General features: G+C 37.0%; 3 protein-coding genes across 4 annotated transcripts; all 3 read left to right on the top strand.

The window, feature by feature from the left end:
• Positions 1-419: 419 nt before the first annotated feature.
• LOC111492189 (protein EXORDIUM-like) lies at positions 420-1,550 on the top strand. Its single transcript, XM_023141454.1, has one exon. The coding sequence runs from the start codon at positions 473-475 to the stop codon at positions 1,415-1,417; it is 945 nt and encodes a 314-aa protein (XP_022997222.1). The 5' UTR covers positions 420-472; the 3' UTR covers positions 1,418-1,550.
• An 833-nt stretch (positions 1,551-2,383) lies between these two features.
• LOC111492150 (serine/threonine-protein phosphatase 2A activator-like) lies at positions 2,384-8,819 on the top strand. 2 transcript variants are annotated; one of them, XM_023141401.1, is made up of 2 exons: positions 2,384-3,689; positions 8,469-8,819. In XM_023141401.1, coding segments are annotated over exons 1-2 (1,200 nt in total). In that variant the 5' UTR covers positions 2,384-2,490; the 3' UTR covers positions 8,470-8,819. The 2 variants fall into 2 exon arrangements, with proteins under 2 accessions (XP_022997169.1, XP_022997168.1); XM_023141400.1 differs by having other exon boundaries at positions 2,393-3,689; positions 8,522-8,819.
• A 1,188-nt stretch (positions 8,820-10,007) lies between these two features.
• Positions 10,008-25,223, top strand: LOC111492094 (F-box protein At1g78280). Its single transcript, XM_023141286.1, has 16 exons — positions 10,008-10,413; positions 11,211-11,321; positions 11,536-11,591; positions 11,723-11,865; positions 12,213-12,410; positions 12,521-12,720; positions 16,872-16,971; positions 17,110-17,685; positions 18,442-18,564; positions 20,032-20,112; positions 20,188-20,519; positions 20,617-20,844; positions 22,339-22,423; positions 23,299-23,521; positions 23,851-24,010; positions 24,671-25,223. Exons 1-16 carry the CDS (start codon positions 10,259-10,261, stop codon positions 24,807-24,809), a joined length of 2,910 nt encoding a protein of 969 aa, XP_022997054.1. The 5' UTR covers positions 10,008-10,258; the 3' UTR covers positions 24,810-25,223.

Below are 25,223 nucleotides of genomic sequence, written 5' to 3'. Positions count from 1 at the left end.
AAAAAAAAAAAAAAAAAAAAAAAAAAAAAAAAAAAAAAAAAAAAAAGAAATAATTTCTCCGCTGTAACACACGTTTTCGTTTAAAATCCGGAAATTTTACTTTCCCCTCCCACGGAGTTTTGTAGCGCGTGTAACCCACGCTCCAATGGTAACGTGAACTTTACGACAAACTGAAGCGCGTATAGTACACGAGCATAAAAAGAAATTTGCCTAGGGAATTGTTCTCTTTACTTGCTGGCCAATTTTCAGCAATCGTAAATGGGAAGCTAATTTCCACCTCAGCTTCCTGTCCACGCACTTCAATAAACCCACCAAAAATTTTCAAATTTATTTCCATAAATAAACATAAAATAATAAAATAATAAATAATAATTTAAAAATAAATAAATTTCCACCTGTATATATAAACACCCTTCCACTCTCATCTTCTCATCCACAACACACAGTTCATCTTCTTCCTCTGTTCATAAAAATGGCGTCTTTTTCCTCTGCATCAATGATTCCCTTCCTCTTTATAATCTCCTTGTTCCAAATCTCCTCCGCATCCAGGGTGCTAAACGACGTCGTTCAGGATCAGATGCTCAAATACCACAACGGCGTTCTTCTCTCCGGCAAAATCAGTGTCAATCTCATTTGGTATGGAAATTTCAAGCCATCCCAGAAGGCGATCGTCTCCGATTTTGTCAACTCCCTGTCGTACTCCCGGCCTCAGGTCAGCGAGCCGTCGGTCACCACATGGTGGAAGATTACAGACAAGTATTACGCAATGTCTTCTAAGAAGAAATCAACTCCTCTGTTTTTGAGCTCTGGCCGGCAAATTCTCGATGAGAATTACTCGTTGGGGAAATCGCTCACCAACGAGCAAATCGTTCAATTGGCTTCAATGGGTGACCGGAAAAACGCGATTAATGTCGTTTTGACGGCCTCTGATGTCAACGTCGATGGGTTCTGTATGAGTCGATGTGGGACTCACGGCTCTGCATCCCACGGCAGCGCTAAGGGTAAAAATTATAAGTTTGCATACATTTGGGTTGGGAATTCCGAGACCCAATGTCCAGGGCAGTGCGCTTGGCCATTTCACCAGCCGATGTACGGACCACAATCGCCGCCGTTGATTGCGCCGAACGGCGATGTGGGGATGGACGGTGTTGTTATTAACCTTGCAAGTCTTTTAGCTGGGACTGTCACTAACCCGTTTGGGAACGGCTACTTTCAAGGCCCGGCGGAAGCTCCATTGGAGGCGGCGTCGGCATGTACCGGCGTTTATGGGAAAGGGGCTTATCCTGGTTACGCCGGGGAATTGTTGACGGACTCCATTACCGGTGGGAGCTATAATGCTAATGGCGCTAATGGAAGGAAGTACTTGCTTCCGGCTTTGTATGATCCTTCCACGGCGGCTTGCTCGACGTTGGTCTGAGGCTTTTTGTAAAATTTTAGAGTTATGAGATAGGATATGAAATTCGTTGATTTCTTCATTTGTTTGTAGGCTCTGTTGCTTCGAGGATTATAATAGAAATGGCAAAAAAATCTTTTATTTGCTTTTCAAATAATTTATTTGAGCATGATTGAACTTACCGAAAGGTTATTAGAGATGATGAACATGTACCGTGGTCCATCTTCTTGATTAGTTGAACGGAATTTTGAATGGATTCTCTTTTTCAGTATCGTTTACATGTTTTGTCAATTCACTCAGAGACTAATTGTGATGGTCTTGTCATCGTAAATTAGTTTTATGTTTGTCTGGTAGTTAGTGGTCCTCAATCTGCACAAATCAAGTTTAGACAATAGTCCATGACCAAGTTGTTAAGAACTCAAAACCTAGTTTAATTTTTAGGAGCTCTTTCTTTCGAAGATTAGTGTCACCCCTTGGCCGTACCCAACTCAACTCTTTTCTGGGAGACTGGATTGCCTCAACGGGGTTGCTCTGACTCGACCCTGAAAAGTGCAACACTCTAGTAACGGATCTTTACGTAGGTTTAAGGGTAAAACATACCTTGTTTGATAAAGCTCCCTTGGCAATGGTTTCACTTTTGATGTTACGGAATTAGGACCTAACTATTAGCACAGACAAAGTATAAAAAAAATTGATCCTCAAAATGGGTAAGAAAGAAGAAAAAAAACTCAATCCTTTCCATCGCTGCAGTTGTTATAAACCGAATATAAACGGACATTAAATTTTGAAGAATTTAAGAATAAAAACTTTAAGAATTATATTTAAAAGAAATCTTCCAACTTTAAAAATTAAAAGGGTTGGAGATAAACGTTTTTATTTTATTTTATTTTTTTATTATTTATAATTGAACTTGCATTGGGCGGGCTGCATCAATGGTGCTATGTGGTTTAGAAGATTGGGCTTGAAAATGGTTTCATGGGCCAGCGGCTCGAAAGAATCAAAATCCGAACCAGAAGTCGAGAGCCACCTTCTGTTTCGCTTCACCAGTTGATCTGACTGACCATCGCCAATCGGATTCAACCTCACTTTCTGTAGCAATGGAACAACAGCAGTGTCATCAAACCCTTTTATCGCCGGACTCTTCGTGCCCACCGGCGCCATCTTCTTCTTCTTCCTCCTCCGCTCATGCTGATTCTACTGCGCCATGTGGAACCTGCCGCAAATGCGGCGGTCCTACCACCTTTGCTCCGCCGCCTCCTTCCAGGTCGTCGGAAGTTTCACCGCCTCCAAACTATCGACCTATTAGAGCTCCGGCTGTCAATCTCCCTCCGAATGAACAGTCTCGACAAGCCATAATTCTCTCTCCGGTTCCTCACTCGGAGAAGGTACTTCCCGTTTCGCCTCCTTTTCTTTTTCAAGCTCCTTCTAAGAAAATCCAATCGCCTGACGATATCCGTAGCTTTAACGATTCTGATTCCGGCAAGAATTTCCTAGGCTTTATTGTCGCCCTCTCTGAATCCATGCGTGGCCACAAAATATCTGATCCTTGCCATCAATCGGACACCGTGAATATCATTATTTCAATGCTCTGCACTTTGATTGATTGGGTCGATGAAATTCCTCCCACGGAGCAAGCAGCTCGATATGGCAATATTTCGTATCGAACTTGGCACTCTCGCTTGGTCGAAAACAGCGACGATTTCATGTTACAGTTTCTTCCCGACGATAAGAAATCCGCCACTGTTGAATTAGTACCGTATTTCACTGATAGCTTCGGAAATTCGAGCCGTATCGATTACGGCACGGGCCACGAAACTAATTTCGCTGCCTGGTTGTATTGCATGGCGAGGTTGGGGGTTATTAAAGAAGAAGATTATCACGCTGTTGTTGCTAGAGTGTTCGTCAAGTACCTGGAATTAATGAGAAAGTTGCAATTGGTTTATTGTTTGGAGCCGGCGGGATCGCACGGGGTTTGGGGTCTTGACGACTACCACTTTTTACCTTTCATTTTCGGGTCCTCTCAGTTGATTGACCATAAATATATGAAACCGAAATCCATTCACAATCCGGATATCTTGGAAAACTTTTCTGCTGAGTATCTCTATCTCTCATGTATTGCTTTCGTGAAGAAAGTGAAGAAGGGTCTGTTTGCGGAGCACTCTCCTTTGCTGGATGATATCAGTGGGGTTCCTGCTTGGAAGAAGGTGAACAGTGGGTTGCTCAAAATGTATAAAGCGGAGGTGTTGGAGAAAGTTCCTATCATGCAGCATTTTCTCTTCGGATCGCTCATCAAATGGTATGACTCTCTGGTGTATTCTCTTCATGTTTTTACTACATTGATTTCTGTTTTGTTTTCCCAACTTTAATATAATTCACACGAATAGAAATTTCATGCCAAAAAATATCTCTGTGGCCATATCTCAGTGGTACATTTTGGGGAAATTAAGGATTCTTATGAACTTCTTGTGAACTTTTTGCTTTGTTTGGAATTCAATGTGAGAGCACATTGTTGATTGGGTGTAAGATGCTCTTTCTTGAAACTATGTATGTACATGAGTGTATGAATTGGTAAACATAAATAAGTCATGATATTAAATGATTGGAGTCCCTTCCTAGGCTAGGTGGGCACCTCTTGGTTTTCCCCCTGCCTTTCTTTCCCTTCATTTTAATGAAAGCTTGGTATTTTACGGAACAAGAAGGAAAAATCATAATATTGAATGATGAATTTTCATTAAGTACTGGGCTGATTCTTATTCCAAGAATAACCTATAGGTTTGATGTCTACTATTACTTCTCCATTGCGTTCATTTAGTTATACTGTTCAGTATTCAACCAATTAAAATATTTCTGTTTTGTCCTATCTATGCATACTCATGCTTTGATTAAAAAGTGAATTAGTATGCCTATCAAAAGTTTACTAGAAGAAGGTAAATGGTCGATGTATCCAGCAGCAGTCCAGAAGTAGGCTTGATTACAAATAGCTCTCCATTTTATAATTTTAAAACACAATGGAAACCACTAGACTCATTTTGTGAGATCCCACATTGGTTGGAGAGGGGAATGAAACATTGCTTATAAGGGTGTGAACGTGTTTTAAAACCTTGAAGGGAAGCTCGGAAGGAAAAGCCCAAGAAGGACAATATTTGTTAGCGGTGGGCTTGAGCTGTTACAAATGATATTAGAGCCAGACACTGGGCGGTGTGCCAACGAGGACCCTAACCCTCAAGGGGGTGGATTGTGAGATCCCACATCAATTGGAGAGGGGAATGAAACACTCCATATAAGGGTGTGGAAACCTCTCCTAGTGGAGGCGTTTTAAAATCTTGAGGGAAGCCTAGAAGAGAGCCCAAAGAGCACAATATCTGCTAACGGTGGGTTTGGGCTGTTACACATTTGTTATTGAGAACTTAAGAAGCACGAATACTAACATACAAAGTTAAGTCAATTAATGATATTTTAAAACTTAAAAGGTTTAAAAGGTTTTAGTTGGCTATGACTAGGGGAAGAAGATGTCATCCTAATACTTCATGAACGATCCATATATAAGGATTAGAGTTTATAAGGGCATCTCTATTTTTTCCCGTAATCTTTAGGTTAAAATTTTTCCAAATCAGTGTCTGGAATTATAAAAAAGGATATTTAATTCAGACATGTTTTTTTAGCATGTTGGACACATGTTTGGAGCATGTTCGAAGTACTTGTGTCCATCATGGACACTTTGTCTAAAACATAGCGTCTTTGCTTCCTAGTTGAGAACCACAATAAGGTTCGCCTAATTTCTTTCCCCTCATTTATAAGCCACCAAGGGTTGACCTAGTGGTCAATAAGGTCCCATGTAAATAACCAAAGACTTTGAAGGAATGAGTTCAATTCATAGTAACCACCTACCTAAGATTAAATATATTACCATTTTTACCTTATCAACCAAATTTAGTTGGATCAGGCCGTTGTTTCGAATATTATGAATTGGAAGGAAAATAAGAAAGCATTTTTATTTTGCTAAGAATTTCTTTCTTTTGTTACACACTAGATTCAACAATATGTGCGGCAGGGATTCATCCTCTGATCTTTTGGTTGATGTTATAATAATGTGACTCGTTGAACTATGCTCAAGTTGGTTTATTCCTTTTCTTTTAAGATCTCCATTAGGATTATTGACTTTGTATTTGTCTAACTTGTATCTTTACCCTTCTGAATCTGGTTGTTAACTATTTGAATTGTATGGTTGTGGCAAATGTTTAAGTAAGCTTTAGCTTAATCATTGTTGAATAATTGGACTTTCTCTAAGTTGAAGATGAGATGTCATGAATGAAAAGTTGTTGAGGCCTTCCTTTACATTTTGTTACTTGATACTTCTGATGACAAAATATGAGGAGGAAAGTAATTGATGGCGACTTGGGAAGCAATTTGCTACTATTTACTTGAGGTAGTTGTGTCTTTTGTCCTAGTTTGTAATTAGATGTGAAGTCAGCAAAAGAATGTGAAGTCAGTCGGCTAGTAGATTCTGTGAAGAGAATATGACATCGAATTATTCACATACTGAACAAGAAAAGAGTTTAGGTTTCAAGTGGCCGAAACTAGAGAGTATGCTCTAGTTCTTTTGCAGAGATTCCTTCTGAATGTTTGCGAGTCTTGTATCCTTCAGCTGAAATCAAAGCGAGTACTATTTCCTTTCCATGGCTCTATCATAGATTTGAAATGAACCTGAAAGTATTAACCGAGTTTAAACTTAAAAATCTGTCTTCCGGCTGATAAGATGGCCTTTGTTCAGCTTGTTGATTTCAGACAAATATTTCAATGACTGGTTCCCAAAATATAAGGGTGTTCTTGAGTTTCATCCCTGATAAGCCCTAGCAACTGGAGTCTCAAGCGGGACTGCCAGTTATAATAATTCATCTCTACTCTGTCGACGTCTTCCTCATAGTTGTTAATATCTGCATCAAAGCTTCTTGCAATATAAATTTCCCAAACCATTGATGAGTCAAAATATCATCGAGGCTTTGTTGTCATATTTGATGTACTAATCCTTTTCTGCTTTTTTACCTAGCAGAAAAGATGAGATGAGATTAAAAGGTTAGGCACTTTTTGAAGTGGGTAATAAGGCATAAATTCTTTGTTGGAATGCTTGCAAAGCTCTTTGTTGGTGTATAGTTAAAGAGGAATAGTGAGCTTTCTTAAGGTGAGCCTAAGGATTTAATCTTCTGACCTCACTTATTTTGTTGCTTCTTCTTGGAACTCTCTTGCCAGAAGCTTCATGTTGGCTTGGGTTAGCTTTAGCGATATATACCTTGTCCCATCAAGTGCTTTTCTGCTTCGGATGCTTATCTAATATGTATTCTAATTTTGCATAAAGAGGACGGGCCTTTTTCTTAACTATCAAACATGTGTACTTGGCAGGCTTCTTCCCTGTCTTTTTTTTTTTAAATTATGGTGCAGTTGAATGGGATAAGTCTTCGTTAGAAAGATCGGACTAGGTTAGTTTCTCTTTGTGTCTTGTCAGCTGAGCTTAGCCGTAGTCTCTAGTCTAGTTCCTACCCAGTTCGCTATTCTCTAATTTTCATCCTTGATCTTGTTATATTTCCGCAAGGCATAAGGTACATAATCATTGAAAGAAAGAGGAACCCATTTTTGGTACCACTACACCAGAAAGATCCTTTTTCCTGAAAACGTTAAAGACTAAGGTATCCTGAACATGTTCAAGGATAATCGGGGCATAATGAAGATTTATCTTCATTACTTGGAAAGTCTAGCTTAATTCTCTTCCTCTTGTTTTATAATATTATTTTTCTTAAATTGGACTACGTGTGTTTTCCCTAGTCATCAGTGTCTAAGGGCGCAAATGTCAGTTCTATAAAATATGGGGGATAAGAAATTGACCATCAATCATTTTGGTAGTTCATTGTGGAGCTTGATTCTCATCATTTGTGGTGGTGAGACTCGTGGGGTTGGTGGGAGGAAGTAGTGACAAGGGCGAGGAAAAAACAGAAGATCGGGAAAGTGGAAAAAGTTTGTTATTGATATGGCAAGAAGTTGCCATTTGTTTATAGTCTTGTATTGTGATACACTGCATTAGTCTCTCAATGCTTTGAAGAATTGAAAACATAAATGTTGAAAAACGAAGAACACTTTGGCTACATCAATATTCTCAGCTGATATTGTAACATAAAAACCCCGGATGATAGAGAAACCAAGATCTCACCCATTATTCTCATTGTTGTAGCAATTAGCTATAGTTGCATCTTTTCGAATAGACATTCTGAAAGGATCTGATAAGTCATGTTCAAGAGTGAAGTCCCCTATCCATAACACCTCCTATCAGACCAGACCAGACCAGAAGTAGCCCAATCATTAGGTTCAAGGTCGCCGATACTAGCTACGACCCTCTTCCATAACACCTCCTCCTGAGCAAACCTCCACAACCATTTTAAAATGATAGCATTATTTCTTTACTTAAAGGAGCCAATTCTCAGCCCCCCAAACTGAATAGGAAGAGAGGTCCATTCCCAGCTGACCAGGTGGGAGAAATGTTTATACTCGGAAGAAATTTCTAACGACTTATCCATCTCCTTGGTCGTCCCAATGGGATCTTTGTCCCATTGTAAAGGGTTTTGAGCTTACCTACAAACAAACACAGGGTGGCAGCAGGAATATTCTCAAGATGATATTGGTGATGCAAAGAGAAAGAGAGCTGCTATTAAATATCAGCAGTACCAAGAGACGTCTCCCTCACGTGACTATATGTGAGATTCCACATCGGTTGGAGAGAGGAACGAAACATTCTTTATAAGAGTGTTGAAACCTCTCCTTAGTAGACACGTTTTAAAAACCTTAAGGGAAAGTCCAAAGAGGACAATATTTGCTAGCCGTGGACTTGGGCTGTTACACTGTTGTTAGAGACCTAAGCTTCAATCTTATCCGTCACGAGTTCTTCTTCCTTATTCTTCACCTCCACCCTTCTCCTTCTTCTCCTTCAACTCCTTCAACTCCTCCTCATCCTTCTGCTTCTTTTTATTTCTTCAATTTTTCTGCTATTCTATTTTCAATAATTTAATGACTAACGTTATGATTTCTGCAGAAGGATGCTCTCGCAGGTGGCATTCTGACCTTATCTTCCTTAATTTCTGACAGGGAATAAGATGAGGGTATCACTTGTGCATTTCATCTGTGGACTTCAAACTACTTCTGCTAACAATCATGGAAACTGGGAAAGTATGTAACTTTCTGTTAACTCTTTTTTAACTGCCAGTCTTGCTCAAGTGCCCTCTTAAGTTTGATGAATCCAAATAAGAAAATCAAACATTCAAACTACAATGTGGCGTAGATATGAAAATGGAAATCTTCTTAACATTTATTATATTTGCACAACTCAACTATTTTCTACTTTTTCTTGTAGAATGCTGTCGTGCTGTCGTTTTGTGCTTGTTCTTGTTGAATTGCATTGTCTTTCGCCCCTTTCTATTTGATAAGGCAAAACTATACGTTCAGAGATGCCTATTAGACATTTTAAAAATTTAGAGATTTATTAAACCTAAAATTAAAAGTTTAGAGATATACTTTATACTCTTTAAAGATCAATGATCTTTTAGACACAAGCTTGAATGTTAATAGATTAAACTTGTAATTTGACTTAAAATGTTTTAGTTCAATTTCCTATGTTTAAAAACTTTTTGAACCAGTTGATGAATGTTATTTGAAACGAGCATATTTGCAATGATGTTGTGTGCAGGGTGATAAAAACTTAAACGAGCAATTAAGGTATCTAAGTTTTGACTTTTAATGCAAAGTTTAAAACTTTCGCTAAAGTTTTAGTCGGTAATTTATGAAAATTGATTTTCATTTATTCTCTCTACTTTTATTAAAAAAAATATTTTAAAATGATGGAAGATATATTTGGGGAGTGATTTTAGATAAAATAGTTTAATTATAGTAATAATTATTGTAAAGGCTTTAAATTATTGATGACAGAAAAAAAGTGAATAATGTTAAGAATATAGAATAAAAACCTTGGAAATAAAATTAAGTAAAGATAAATAATTATGGAGAGAAAAAAAATATTAGAAGGGAAATAGTCTAGTTTTCATAATTTGTTAGGGTAAAATAAAACCAAATGGGAATATATATTAAATGAAATAATTATAATTTTTAGATAACCATACAATTTTAAGCTAATGTGCCTATTATTAGTTTTTTATATTACTTTTTTAAAATCATTATTGATATTCACCATAGAGAATTAGTTTATGATTAAATTATAAGTAAATAATACTTATTATATGACATAAAATGTAAGTATATAGTAGTTATATTGTGTCGTATATTTGTTTAATTAATTAATTAATTTTCTATTATTTAAAATTTTAATAGGTAGGTTTCCTAATAATTTTTTATTAGCCCATAGCAACATTAAAAAATTAACTTAGTTGAAATAAAAGTAATTTAGACTCAAATAAAGATTTAATTTAGAAATTGCTGACGTAATAAATCTAAATCGTTGAGTTGTTAATTAGAGGGTTGAGGAAGTAAACTTGATACAATTATTAGTTTAATTCATATTAGGATATAAATGTATTTTTTTTGTTTTTTTAAAAAAAAAAAAAGAAAAAAAAAACGTTTCGCTAACTCGCCAACGGCGGCGCGTCAGATTTGTTTGGTTTATTTCGTGGCCGCCGTGGGAAGGACTGCGAAAATTCTCCGAGCACGCGGTACGAACGCGGCTCACGAAACACGGTCTACACAAAAGTCAGCTTAACATTTACGCAAACGTCTCAGATGCTTAACCGGCTCCATTCCTATTGCTCTCCCTTTCTTGAACGGCTACGGACATAGGCGCGTAAAGCATTTGATTCCCTCCAAAAGTGCACACAAATGGAGAGTTTTGGAGCTCCGGCTACGGTTTACGGATTCAGGGATCGCAGACTAGAAGCTCTGGGGGATCTCCGAGTTCTTCCCGACGAAGTCATCAATACCATCTTGGAGAATCTTACTCCTCGGGATGTCTCTCGCCTTGCTTGTGTTAGCAGGTCAAATCACTATTTCTCTGCCAATTGAATTGAGATTCATGGACTTTTCAATCTCTGGATAATTTCTGATTGAAACCATTCCAAAATTTATTTAGGATTCCTTAATTTGCATAACTTATGTTGTAAAATGAGAGCCAGTCCTGATAGATTGGTCTGAATGGTATAAGTTGTATCCGGTGTAGGTTTTATTTCCTAATACATTGTCGATACAGAATTTTTGGATACAAATTGGCGTGGAGAAACCATTTCTATCTAAATATTTGAACAAGATATTTACTGTGCTCATGTACGCTGCTGCACCGCGATTAGAGCTTAACTTAATTTTGAACTAATTGAAACTTGGTTTCAATAAAAACATTTGCCACCAGGCAAAGCTTCAACCAGAGCTTTTGCGTTATGCAAGCCAGTGAATCCATGGTGTAACCTGTATCTACGTTCCCAAGTCCCCAGTTACACGCTCATATCAGCTAGCACTATAAACCAGCTAGGATTATAACTAAACCATGGTGTAAAGTAGCGAAAGTATATGTCTTAGATCATCAGTGGTAGTAACACAATGCAAACCCTCCTATTCCACTCGTGTCCTCTACTCATCTTTACGTGAATGGAATGATTTCATGGACCGGCATCTGATAAATGCAACCTTGTCATTTCATACATTATTTTTAGTTCTTAAAATCAGATATTAGTTTCTGGGTTATACATACCTTTTCAGATGAGCTGCTGGGGGAAGGTTTCCCTGGTAGATGCGTATTTTCTCTGAATGCTCTTTAACATCTGTTTCCTTTGTAATGCAGCGTTATGTACATTTTATGCAATGAGGAACCACTCTGGATGAGTCTATGCCTTAGCCGTGTAAAAGGTCCATTTCAGTACAAAGGTTCCTGGAAGGAAACGACACTCCGTTTGTATGTTTAAGCAAAACAAAATTTTGCTGATTGCTTGCTCTGCTGATTTTCCTGCGACACATTTTATTCTTTCTGAATGGCCCTTGATTGTGTTGTTTTCACGCATTCATCTTTCTTCATTTGTAGTTGAGATTCTTTTTGTCATTTTTATTTTCTACGAAAATTTTATTCTCTGTCTCATTGTTCTCATCTTCCATTTTCTTCTTCACTACAGAGAAAATGCTCCTCATGGATATGAAGAACCCTGTAGAAAGCAATTACAGTTTGATGGTAATGGTTATTTTGTTTAAGTGAATTTTTATTCTCTTTGGGGATTTTTTTTTTTCTTTCTTCCTGTTATGATATCAGGAATTCCATTCTGAGGTGGCTTCTATTTATTATTGACAACTTGTCATGGCCAGGGTTCAATTCAATATTCTTATACCGAAGATTTTACCGGTGCCATACTACACTGGATGGATTTTATTTGGACGCTGGCAATGTGGAAAGGAGAAACGATCTTTCTTTGGAAGAATTCCAGAATGAGTTCGATGGGAAAAAACCAGTATGTTTACTTAGTTGATATCTTAGCATGTCCTATCTTATTTGAGCTACATTAAGTGAACAAAATTGATCATTTTAGCCATGTGATACTAGAGGATTTCTTTAAAAACAAAAAAAAAAAAAAAATCATTTTTACTATCCAAAATCCTTCAAACACTATAGACCATCCTCTATTTATAGAGGATGCCAACCCACGAATTGAGAACCAATTATTACAAAACACTTTATTGACGAACAAACTAAAATAGAAAGTTACAATTTATCCATGGTCCTAGTACATCAATAGGTAGGTTTTTCCACATGACTAGCATCTGGTTTCGGTCAATCTCATGGGCTATTTTATGCCAGATTATACTTTCTGGCTTGGTTGATTCTTGGCTAGCTAGGCGTACATGGTCACTTGACCATCTATCACAAAAATATGGAGATACTGCATTCAAAATCTCTCAAAGAAGTGCTAAGAAGATCTCAATGAAATTTAAGGATTATGCGGAATACATGCAACTTCAGCACGATGAGGATCCCTTATATATATTTGATGACCAGGTAGTCCAGGGAGATGATAATAATATATACGTTTTTTTTTTCTTCCTTTTTTCTATTTTAAGTTCACATAATAAGTTTATATCATCCATCTTTTTCCATATTTTGTGCAGTTTGGGGAAGCTGCACCAGATTTATTAAAAGACTATGACGTGCCACATCTATTTCAAGAAGATCTTTTTGATGTTTTGGATGGAGATAAGCGGCCTCCTTTCAGATGGCTTATCATTGGCCCTGAGAGGTCCGGTGCATCTTGGCATGTTGATCCAGCGCTTACAAGTGCCTGGAATACTCTTTTATGTGGTCGTAAGAGGTATAACTCCTGAGCTATGGCTACTTCAAAGAAGCACTAATGTTTGTGACAATCCTATTACTGTAGTAATGCAACATACTTTTTTTTTTAAAAAAAAAGATGATTTTGCAACTGCTTAGAGCTTTTTCTACTTATTCATATTTTGTATGAAACCATGATCATTTGATATTGCAGAAGTTCAATACTTGGCTTAGGGATCATTCTATATATGCATATTATGGAAGAATTCTTGTTCATATCATATTGTTGAGTTCAATATATGGTTTAGAGTTCATTCTATGTGTGCACGTTTTGGGCAAAACTGTGCCATATTATATTGTCGTAGTTGAATATTTGGTTTCTCTATTCCTCTATCTGCTTAACAATTCTACCTTGGAATTGTTCCTAGTTTATAGGGATGCATAAACATTTTTTGGCCAAGAAACTAATTAGGCTGTTTTAGTGGGGAAGTTATTCATAAGGTAGAGAGGTTTCTTAGGGAGATGGTGTATGAGCCACTTCAATGTGTTGGATTAGGGATTAGTCCTCAAGTGACAGAATGCTAGAAGCTTGAAGGGTTTCAATCGTCTGATTGGTGATCTTCTTGTTCATATTCCTCCCAATAATGTGGCCTTCACTTGGTCAAACGTAAATATCTCCCGTGTATGGGATTTTAGATTTGTAGTGATTCAGGCCAGGATTTGTTTCTGAGTGTGCAGTGGCCTCTTATCTTCTACAACTTCTGATCATTTTTTCGATTTCAATTAGTTAGATAACTTTCAAATTGGTTTTATACCCTTTAGATTTGAATATATGGCTGGAGCTCAAAGATCTTCCCTTGGCTGACTTTTGGCGGAAGGAATTACCTAATCAGCAGTGGCCAGGTCTCACTTTCACATGCAAGCGAAAGCATATTGAAGATCACACATAAATATGGAATAAGAGACCTTGAACAATGTATTTGTAAATGAGACTAAGATTGTAGAAGAGGCAGTGAATTTTGTAAAAACTCGTGCTAAGAAATTTGGTTTAGTCTTGATCTAGACTGAGATTGTAGAAGAAGCTTTTAGTTTTTCTTATGCCTCTTTATACCAAGAAAGATCGGTTCAAATTCCCAATAGATGGCTTGGAGTGGGGCTTGATAAGTAGCGAAAATAGTATACAGTCGGAAAAACCCTTGGAAGAGAATGAAATCTTGAAAGCCATCGAAGATAGTGGCCCTCTTAATCTCCCGGTAAAGCTGGTGATCTTTTTAATAAGACGTGGAACATAATCACAGATCTGATTTATTTAGAAGAAAGATGGGACAACCATTTGTGCATTTAGATCCATTTAATATTGGTATTCATTGTTTGATTTTTTCAATCTTTAATGGGTTTTTTCCGAAAGGTTCGAGCAGTAATGTGTTTTGGCTTTTATATGGTGCGGTTTTATCTTCTCAAACTACAAGTGATTATGGATAGTTAATTGAGATGGCTACCCCCTCTAACGATGGTGTAAGAAGATGTGTTGCTGTTTTTGCTGTTTGAACATGGGTGTTCCAAGAGCTTATAGGAAGATGTTGAGAGATTTCCAATGGAAAAAGTGGCAACAGAATGGTGTTTGATAATGTAGTGCAAGTCTAAAAAAATTTAAATCAAGGATTTTATCAAAAAAAGGAAGAAGGACCTTTTGCTCAAGTGGTTAAAATGGATGAGTGGATCATAGATAAAGTCGTACGCAAAGAACAGGAGGAAAAAAAAGGAAGAAAGGAGGCATACGATTTGTCTCCAATTGATTGTGCATGTACCTTTGTGATTATAGGACTCCATTATCATGATAATTTGTATGCCACTCCTGGAAGCTTTAAGGAAAGTTACTAATGAAGATCGCATTCTCAATCCATTCACATTGTCAATGAAGCTATCGAGGATTATAGAGTCCGTAAGCAAAAGGGAGTCAATTATAAAATCAACTACGATAAAGTTTATGGCTAACTGGAATTTCTTGGTTAGAGTTCTTGAAAAGAAGGGGTTTGAGTTTAAATGGAGGTCGTGAATCTGGAGTTTTGTGAGATCAATGAGTTATGCTATCCTCATTAATGGGATGCTCCGGGGCTAGGAAATGCGTGGCTTGAGGCCTTAGGCAAGGGAACCATTTCCTCCCTTTCCTCTTCTTATCAGTTGTGGATGTCATTGAAGGGTTCACCTTTGGAAGGGTTCACCTTTGGAAGGGTTAATTTGTCTCTTTCTCATCTCCAGTTTGCAGCGATGCAATCTTGGACAACTTTCTGGTTTTTCTTTTGAAGTTATGTTGAGTCGTAAGAGTACTAGATGCAAGTACCAGTTGTTGGGTCTGAATAGTGATACTGTTAAGCTAAATACATGTGTTGATTAGGTTGTTTGTGAGGTTGGGCATTTTCCTTTGGCGTATCTAGGTCTAGGCTTGGTTCGTTTGGGACCCAGTTGTGAGTAAATTGTGAAAGAGGCTTACATCCCGGAGGAAAAGTTTCTTACTGAAGGGGGGTAGACTAGCTCTCATCCAATCGGTCTTGAGGGGTTTTTAGGATTCTTGTGTTAGTAACTTCTTAAAGAAGAAGATGAGGGATTTCCTTTGAGAAGAGATTGAGGTAGAGAAAGTCCAACTCCATTTAACCAAGTGGCTACCCGACTGAAAAGCACCCTCCTAGAAAAGTTACTCACAATCTTTCCATATCATTAATCACCATTACAGCAGCCTTGAAGACTGAAAAGCTATGAATAGAAAAGCTATTTAAAGTACAATTAGCTAAAGTATGCCTCTCAGCCTTAGACAGGGGTCTGTGCTTCCATTTTTCAAGTTTTGATTTGAACTTGTCGATGGTTGGATCTCAAAGACTTCTTGAGCAATAATTCCCTCCAAGAGGCGCACCTAAATATGTAATCAGAAGTTCCAATGTAGTCTAGGGATCAGGGATGTTCATTTTTGGAGCTTTTGTCCTTCTGAAGGTTTATCTTGCAAGTCTTTCTTTCGTTGTTTGGTCGATCCTTCTCCATCAAGTGATGTCTTCGCCTCGCTATGGAAGGTGAAAATTTCAAAGAAGGTTAATTTTTTTGAACCAAATGCTTCATGGATGGGTTAACTCCTTGGGATAGAGTTTCAAGAAGGTTACATAATTTGATTGGGTCGTTATGTTGTATCCTTTGTAGGCAGGCAAATGAGGACCTTGACCACATCTTCTAGAGTTGTGACTTTGGGTAGGCGATTTGGAGTTCTTTTTTCGTGGAGTTTGGCTTGAATCTGGGTTGTAGGCGCCATGCTTGAGCAGCTCCTTCGCCCTTCTATTTGTGAATTTTTTATGGTAGACTGGAGAGTGCACGGTTGTGTGGGATATCCTGGGGGAGAGGAATAATAGTTTTTTGAGGGCTTGAGAGACCTTGAAGTAATGTTCAGACCCTTATTAGATTTAACATCTCTCTGTGGGCTTCAATGGGTAAGAGGTTTGTAACTATTCGTTAAGTCTTATTTGGCTTGATTGAAGGTTCTTTCTTTAGTTTGCTTCATTTGTGGAACCTCTTTTTGGTGACATCTTTCTTTTGTGGGTAATCTTTTGTATGCCCTTGTGTTCTTTCATTCTTTCTCAATGAGAGTTTGATTATTCATCTTGAAAAAAGTCAGACAAGTTATGATGTGTAGAAAAGGAGGTATGGGCAGCATGGCAGGGATTTCTCCCTAGATTTTGAAATATTGAGTGATTGGAAGCATGGAAACCAGAGATCATTCCTTGCACTAGGGGGCTTCCTTTTGAAATTTATTGATAATCTTGGTTGGATGCTTCCATTTCCTTGACTACCTTCTTTGGATCTGAGGTCTGTGATAGAGCTTGAGGAATCTCAATGATTTTGGAGATTAATTCATTATCTCGTCTAGAAACATAGGCAATGCTATTCACATGGACGTCAACATTTTGATGCTACCTTGCCTTTTCTTTTGGCCAGTAATGTGTCAAGAACGGATATTTGTTATAAACATTCATTCATTCTTAATGTTTCTTATGTTTAGGATAATCATTGTGATATCTGATTGAACATCCGAATTTTATGAATCGTGCTTCTTCTGTGTATATGTACATAGAAACTTATGATGATTTACTTCTTTTTTTCATTAATGTAAAGAATTAATCCACACAAAGCAGTATAACAATGTTTGAACAGGTGGGCACTATACCCACCAGGTAAAGTGCCTCTAGGTGTAACAGTCCATGTTAACGAGGAAGATGGCGATGTCAATATTGAAACTCCATCTTCGCTGCAGGTATTGTCCTAAGTTGGTTTCCTTATCATTAATTTCACATTTTACTAAGGTGGTTGCATGGGCCCCTCCCTCTTTTCATACTGTTTCTTTTTGCGAAACAAAAGGATAAAAATTTACTCTGTGCTAATGTGTATATAGTGGTGGCTTGATTTTTATCCGCTTCTTGCTGATGAAGATAAGCCTATCGAATGCACCCAACTTCCAGGAGAGACAATCTATGTACCAAGTGGTTGGTGGCACTGTGTCCTTAATCTAGAATCAACAATTGCTGTCACACAGAATTTTGTAAATGTCAACAACTTTGAATTTGTATGCTTGGATTTGGCACCTGGTTACCGTCACAAGGGAGTTTGTCGTGCTGGATTCCTTGCTCTTGATGGAAATGGATTTGAAGATGCTGAAACTCCTATTCCCTGTGATAAGGGTAGTTTGAGTAATTTTGACCTTGAAAGGAAAGGAAAAAGGATCAAGGTGCACCAATGTGAAGATGATTCAACTCATCAAAATTCAATAAGCAGTGCCTCTAAATTCTATGATTTGTGGAAGCAAGGTTTTTCCTATGATATAAAATTCTTGGCCTCCTTTTTGGACAAGGAAAGAGATCATTATAATTCTCCGTGGAGCCCAGGCAATTGCATTGGACAACGGGAACTTAGGGAATGGTTATCCAAGCTCTGGTATGAGAAACCAGCAATCAGAGAGTTAATATGGAAGGTACAAATCTGTTGTGGCTGGTGCACCATTCATAGTGATAAGTATCATTTTTTATTCATTTTTGTAAGACACTATCTTGTAATTGAGTTGGCTTGGTTGTTAATGCGAGCTGTAGGAGATCCAACTTTGGTGACCTTTATTTCCTTTTTACCCACTCGTGAGGGATTGTTTTTTCCTTTTGTTCTTATGTTAATTAGCATAATACGTCATGCATAAACCATACTTCTTGGTCATTGAACTTGTAAAAATTTTGTTTCTTTCTCCCTAATTAAAAAGTTTAAATTCTGGTGTATTACTTGTTTACGTTAGCCTTAACTCCTCTTGAAAGCGAACTATGGCAATAACATTGTTGAGATTTTTAGAGGTTTTGATCGGTCTTGGGATGTTCTTTGAGAAAATATAAGGTTTAATACTTCCTTGTGGGGGTGACCCTCTAAGGCCCTTTGTACTTATCATTTAGGTGTAATTCTTTTTTACTGGAAGCGATTCTTATAGGTTGAGGCTACTTTCTTGTGGTCTTTTTTTTTTTTTGTATGCTTTGTATATCCTTTCATTTTTCTTATAAAAGTCTGGTTTCTTATTATAAAACAAAAGAAAAGAGAACATTGTTGAGATTTAACTTGGGATCTCTGACCTTATTCCTAGTTTAATTTTTACTAGTCACATATTTCATCAGTTAAAAGTATAGTTTAGGATAAGTTCATTTAACTTATTCTTAACAAATTATAAGTTATTGATTACTTTGAAATGTCTTAGGGAGCATGTCTTGCTATAAATGCGGGAAAATGGTTAGAATGCCTTGAAGAAATTTGTGCCTATCATGATATGTCTTCTCCCTCTGATGATGAGCGGCTTCCTGTTGGCACGGGTAGTAATCCTGTAAGTGTTCTGAACTTTTTACCACCCCAAGTTTCTATTCTCTTCGTTGTCGGAAATATTTCGTTGTCTTCACGCTTAGTAGAAATGTTGACAGGCTGTGTTAATGATCTTGAATTTCCTTTTTGTTTTTTCTTTGTTCCCCTCCAAAACAAGGAAACAAGAATGAAAGAAGTTCAATAATATATTTGAAACGCAGTACAATCCATATAACAATATCATGTGCACCTTTCCGGTTAAAAAATATGTATACTTCTACTATGAATGCACAATGACAAGGGATTATAATAAAGGCACCCCAATTAAGAAGGCACCACAAATTAAGAAAAATGTCATTCGAAAAAGACTTGAATAAATTAGAAAAAGAACTTGGTTTAGTCAGTGCTAATACTAAAGGCACCCCAATTAATGCAAATATCTTCATCATCTTCTCTCTTTCATGAAAAATTTGTTTCTTATCTAAAATAGTTGAAATGTATCCAGAAGCCTGGGGGATTATGCCAGTGTTAATAGTTAGGTCAATGATCTTATTTTTCTGTTGTCAGTTCTGACTGGAACCAAAACACCAGAAATGGCAAACATCTCTAGCTTTGCCTGAGAAACTTTCCTTTCCCTTGAAATGTATGGTTCTAAACATTTCTGGGGAAAACCCGAGGACCCTGAATAACGGTTATGCTGGTGCTCAAAACTTACTAAAATATACAGCAAAAAGAAACCAGTGGTCATTGTCTTCTGAATTTACCTTGTGCAGAATAATGAATATACTGTTGAGGATTAAGGCATGAAAGGCTTCTATCATGAATAATCATAGGAATTTATCATTCTGTGAACCATCAACCAAACAAAAAATCTCACTTTCTTGAGTACATGAACTTTCCAAATCCTTCTAAACAGGAAGCTGGTCGGGACAAGAGTTTAATGAAAGCCGAGAGTAAACAATTTAATGGAAAAATCTGAGGGGTCCAAATCTAAACTCTCGATTCACAGGCTAGTGACAATGTAGAATGCACCCTGAGTAAGTCTTTTAGAAGACACAACCAGCCAAATCCCACTGAATTCGTTGTTGATTTAAGTTTTGTAGTACTGGTACAACATGAACGTGATCATAAATTCAAATGTAGCAGATAGTGATGGTAATTTAAATATTCAGACACTGAACTGATCAACCCAGGCCATATATTTTACAACTTAGGATATGAATTATGCCATTTTTGTCCTATTACTCCGTATTGTTAATCGTGATTATTAAAGGCTGGTTATTGCAAGTTCTGCACTCTACTTGGAATATGATCAAACTGGGGTGAATAAACTTATGATGATTGCTTATAAGAACTAAAGATGTTTGACTCTGTACATTTGAGCATTAAATTTCTAGCCAGCACACCATCACTATGCCTTTGTGTTAAACTAATGATGTTTTCTGAGAGGATGAAGTTCCTTAAGTTTTGATCACCTTTTCTCTGTCTCTAGGTTTATCTCATGGATGATCGTGTAGTAAAAATATATATTGAAGAAGGTGTTGAAGCTTCACTTTACAGTTTAGGCACTGAGGTAGGCATTGTACTTATATTTTTATCCTAAAATATTATGTATATCCATCTAAATGCTGTGCTGCGTACTTCACAGCTCGAATTTTATAATCTACTATGTAAAGGGAATTCTCCACTGAAAAATCACATTCCTGAAGTCTTAGCATCTGGGATTCTTTATCTTGAAAATGGAGATTATAAAGTTGTGCCTTGGGATGGCAAAAAAATTCCAGAAGTTATTGCCAAGGGCAACCTCCTTCCAGAGAGGTACCAAGCAAATGATTTTGCGTTTGGTGTATGGAGCAAGAAACAATTTGAATTCAGAAAAGCTGGCCTACCAATGCATGAACCAATTGATCCTGCAGAACCAATAAATATATGGCCATATATCATTACAAAGCGATGCCGAGGGAAGATGTTTGCTGAACTGTAGGATCGTCAACTACCTGTTTAATTTCAATTTCTCATCTTGTTTTTTAAAGGATACACGTTATTTAGTCTTGAATGATTGTTGGAATGTGTGCAGAAGAGATTCTTTATCTTGGGACGATGCTTCAAACTTGGCTTCCTTTTTGGGAGAGCAGTTGCGCAATCTTCATCTCTTACCTCATCCACCTTTTAATAATATAATGTCATCAACTAGCTATACATTGGAGGCTATTCCTGATGGCTCAAAAATTCCTTCCAAGTTGGATGTTTTAATTAAAACTTTAAATAAGAAGAGGAAGGGCACGTCAGATTACGTGAATAAATGGTATGTCTCCTTGTGTCACTTTAATGATTTGTTGACGCTCTCTACTAATTTGTAATCAAACATTGATCAAATGGCCAATTTAATGTTTTCAAGTGTGATTGATGACTCGGTTAAAATTTTTATGCATTTGAGTGCAGATGTGATCTTACTGAATGGTCCTTAAACGTGCAGTTAAATGTTTTTAAACTTCAGTAGAGATTCAATTAGAGGCTTTTATTTCAAAGCTCTTGGGATCACCCAGTCGAGATGTTAATATCTCATACTTATTGATCATGTGGTTAAGATCCAAATGCTAGAAACCCAGTAACTTTAGTGAGGCTTGAAATTTATGGATATCAAAAAAAAAAAAAAAAAAAAAAGGAGCTAGTGAGGTCCTAGAAGTAAACAAGTAGTGCAACTCTTTTTGAAGTACTAATTGAGGACAGGGAAATAATAACAGTGCATTTTGTATCTATGCTGGAAAGTTTGCTCCTGCTATGACTTTCTCTTGAAGAAGTTCCCCCCCTTCATCATTGTTACTTGTTCGGCTTTCTACTATGTCCTTTTTATATGATTGCAATATGAATTTGCATGTGTTTGTAATGATGTTTTCTCTGGCTGCTTAACTTATGAAATATTAGTACTATACCTCTTCATTTTTGTAAATATGAAATAAATTATGCTCTTGTATCTTTGTAATCTGCGTCAACTCTAAACAATAGAGGATCTTTGAGTACTAAACAACAGGTCTTTTAGCATCACTCTAAACAATAGAGGATCTGTGAGTGGTGTCTACTTGAAATAACCATTAAACAATATAGGATCTTTGAGAGCTTCATAAGTTGGCTACTTGGGTTTACTATTAGCTGGTCAGACTGCATAGATGGTCATATGCTTTTAGCATCACGTTCTTTCTCAATTCTTCAAAAGATCAGATAAGAACTTCATTTATGGCAATTCTAAGGGGGAAAATCCCTCCTTACACCAAAACACTACTAGAAAGAATGATCATGATGCAGAACAGCCCTCTATCCCTCCCCATAACTACAAGAAACTGCCCAGTAAATTATATCTTATAACTACACTGAATGATTCCTTTAAAATTACGTCTGCTCACGTATTGGTGGAAAGCGATCTCTCTTTCCTGTTTTCTAACATAAGGCCTTAATAATGTTTGCCTAACAATTGCAAAATTCTTCCCGTTGAGGGAATAGCATTGTATTTCTCAAATCTATGATTGTACGGTTTAAGCCGTGCCACCTCTATACTGTATCCCTACCTTTGTCTAGTGTGAATATGTGATGTTTATCTGCAACGATGATTCAGCAACAACTTTTCTAATAATTTGCCACAATTTTGTTCTTCCCTCTTTTTATTGTTGCTATTGATACTGATGCTATTAGTGATAAATGTAATCTATGTTAGAGTATCTGTATGCAGCGAAGCATTAAGCATTCTAACGTGCCATGAAAAGATATAATTTGGCCCCCTGAACCAGTCATTTAAATTTTGCAGGGGTACTTCTATTCCAAGATCGCTGGTTGAGAAAGTTGATGAATATTTGCCAGATGACATGGCAAAGCTGCTTGAGACAATTGAGGTATGCTTTTTACTAGGTTTTCTGGCTACTACATACGTTTTTAACTGCTTTGATAAGGAATATTGTATTGATGGAAAGATCCGACTGCTCTCGGGAGTGCAAAGATGAAATATCCACCACCATCACACAGTAGCAAAAAGAACAATAAAGGCTTTTTTGGCTTGATAAAAGAATGACCTTCATTGATGTTTTAAAAGTTAAAATATTAAAATGAAAAACAAGACTTAGAACTTCATCCAGATAGAAGCACCGGTGAGAATCAAGTTTCAATATACTTATCATCTTCACTGAGCTCATGAAAGTTCTGTGTTTTCTCTCAAGCCAGAAGTAAAAAAAGAAAAAAGAAAAAAAAAGAACTCAGGAAGTATATGGTATAGACCTTAGCTTTTCCTTTGAAATATGTTTTTTGTGAACTTGCTCCAAGATGGTTTGGATCTTATGTGACCAGCCCCATTTGACATCAAAGAAGATACATTTCTTGGTCCTTGCTATTGTTGTTGCACTGCACGCTTCAAGAGGGATTGGGAGATACCTAGATTTGAATTTCTTTAGGAGGGTTGGTTTTTTCTAAGAGTTAAACCCAATAACCTTGGCTACCAACATGTTCATACACTGCACAAACAAGAGAGTCTCCACTTGTGGCCATCCACCATTGGAGTCTCCACTAGCCATTTCCTAATCCCTGATAGAGAAAAGAATCTAATTTTAGTCCTCATCGAGATCATGTTATACATATGGGAATGACCCTCTGCCAAAAAGAGAGTAGAACATGATTTGGGTCATTTTATGGTCAACTGTTTGTCAAAAGCCTATTTTGTTTAAATTGGTATTTTTTGTACTGTGTATAGCCTTTGATGATTTTTGTGTCATTTCAGGATGAAAATGATCTCAACAACCGCATGGATTTATCGTGGATTCATTCTGATATCATGGATGATAATATTCAAATGAAGCCATGTTTAGTTAAATCGTGCTTAGGTGGAACTACTGGAGATAATTACCTGCCTTCCAATGGCTCTAAGAATGGCTGGAATGACATTGAAGAGAGTGAATCTTGGTGTCCGAGTTACATACTTGATTTTAGCAATTTGTCAATAGGTTTGGTCTTCTTTTTTCCACTAACGTTGCATGGTTCATTTATATAATATGGCTATGAACAGTTTCATGCCTTTGTAGTTTACATTTTTTTTCATTTTATTTTGGATTTTATCTATACGTGGATCATGAAATTAGAAATCCCACGTTTTAGAAGTGTGACATCAGTCTTAGAGCCGAAGAGATATGAGACACATGACATTAATTTTCTTTCCTTAAAGCAAGCTTGAAATGAGGCCCCTCTTTAAAGTCCTTCAGTGCTTAGAAAGTCATTAAAAAAATGAAACAAGTCGTGTATGACAATGATAAAAATCATTTGTTTTCTTTTGCAGATGACCCGATCTGTGACTTGATTCCTATATACCTTGATGTATTTAGAGGAAACCCAAATCTTCTTCAGAAGTTTCTGGAAAGCTATAAACTTCCTCTGGGGAGAGGATCGCAAAAGTTTGATTCTGGTGGAAAGTTACACAGACTTTCGTATCGTATCATGTAAGTCAATGGATGTATTTACAATGCACAAAAGTTGATCTTGTCTCTCTACTTCTCGTGTCGTTCGCAGATGTTTTAATCGTAATTGGTGGACAACAGCTCGTTAATGTTAACAATCAAATTCAGTTATACCTACATATTAGCTACATAAGTAAAAGAAATAGGAAGTTTGGTAATAGTCATGCTGTCATGAAAAGTTGCCTTGATTTTTAAGTCTGACAAGTTCTCACCCGGTAGGCCTCTATGACATGACATGACATAGTAAAGATCGAGGAACAAATGAGGTAATAATAGGATGTGAACAGCCAACAGAACTTTTTTATTCTACATAGGTGAATAAGTTGCCATGAATGATTAATAAGGATTTAGTTAGCAGATAGTATCCTAATACTTTAGGAATGATCAAATATATAAGATATAGTCTATATGAGAATCTCTATTTTTTTTTTCTTTCTAATTCTTAGGTTAATTTTTTTTCAAGAGCCCCGTCCAAGCCATGTCTAGCAATGTCCAAGCCATGTCTAGCTATGTCCAAGCCATACTTGGAAATGGTCTAAGGGTTTGTTTCATAGTCTGTTGTCTGGCATTAATGAATTATTTCTGTGGCTTTTTACAGTTGAAATTTTGAAAGTGGGTGTGATTACGGTTTTTTATCTGCAGGTGTTACTGCATCTTGCATGAAGAGAATATCTTTGGTGCCATGTCCAGCATATGGAAAGAACTGAAAACGGCCAAGTCTTGGGAAGAAATTGAGCTAACAGTATGGGGAGAATTGAATAACTATAAGGGTCTTACATGATCCATTTCTGCATTTGAGACATAAAGTTCAAAGAATGACTCACACATTTGTGATTATATATAAGATCGATACACGGGCAGAGGCGATAATTTGTCATCAATAAGGTATGGGATACATAACTATGATAGAATTTTCATCTTGGAGTTTTGTCTTCTTTTCTTTTCTTTTCTCTCATATTTACTTAAATGCTGTAAATTTGTCTGGATGAATGTTTACTTGTACAAAACATTTAATCGAACATATTAACACTCCATTGTCTTGATAATTATTCACATGGGCCATGTGAGCTATATATAATGCAAAAATTGTAGGCTATGGAAGCAGGCCATGACCTTACCACCTATTCAGTACAATGAACAACCGTTGTGTGCAATATTCATGAGGTGAGAACGAACACGAATATATGTTCTTCCT

The sequence above is a fragment of the Cucurbita maxima genome, unplaced genomic scaffold (genome assembly GCF_002738345.1).
Source record: "Cucurbita maxima cultivar Rimu unplaced genomic scaffold, Cmax_1.0 Cma_Scf00017, whole genome shotgun sequence".
Taxonomy (NCBI): Eukaryota; Viridiplantae; Streptophyta; class Magnoliopsida; order Cucurbitales; family Cucurbitaceae; genus Cucurbita; species Cucurbita maxima.
Note: the sequence above shows the minus strand (reverse complement) of the source record. Positions and strands in the feature narration are given on the sequence as shown.

Excerpts from the sequence above, each read along its gene's own strand:
- LOC111492189 (XM_023141454.1), top strand. The coding sequence starts at position 473 with ATGGCGTCTTTTTCCTCTGCATCAATGATTCCCTTCCTCTTTATAATC.
- LOC111492150 (XM_023141400.1), top strand. The coding sequence starts at position 2,491 with ATGGAACAACAGCAGTGTCATCAAACCCTTTTATCGCCGGACTCTTCG.
- LOC111492094 (XM_023141286.1), top strand. The coding sequence starts at position 10,259 with ATGGAGAGTTTTGGAGCTCCGGCTACGGTTTACGGATTCAGGGATCGC. Across the intron at positions 17,686-18,441 it reads TCAGAGAGTTAATATGGAAG|GGAGCATGTCTTGCTATAAA; the intron begins GTACAAATCTGT and ends GAAATGTCTTAG. Across the intron at positions 24,011-24,670 it reads AGACTTTCGTATCGTATCAT|GTGTTACTGCATCTTGCATG; the intron begins GTAAGTCAATGG and ends TTTTATCTGCAG.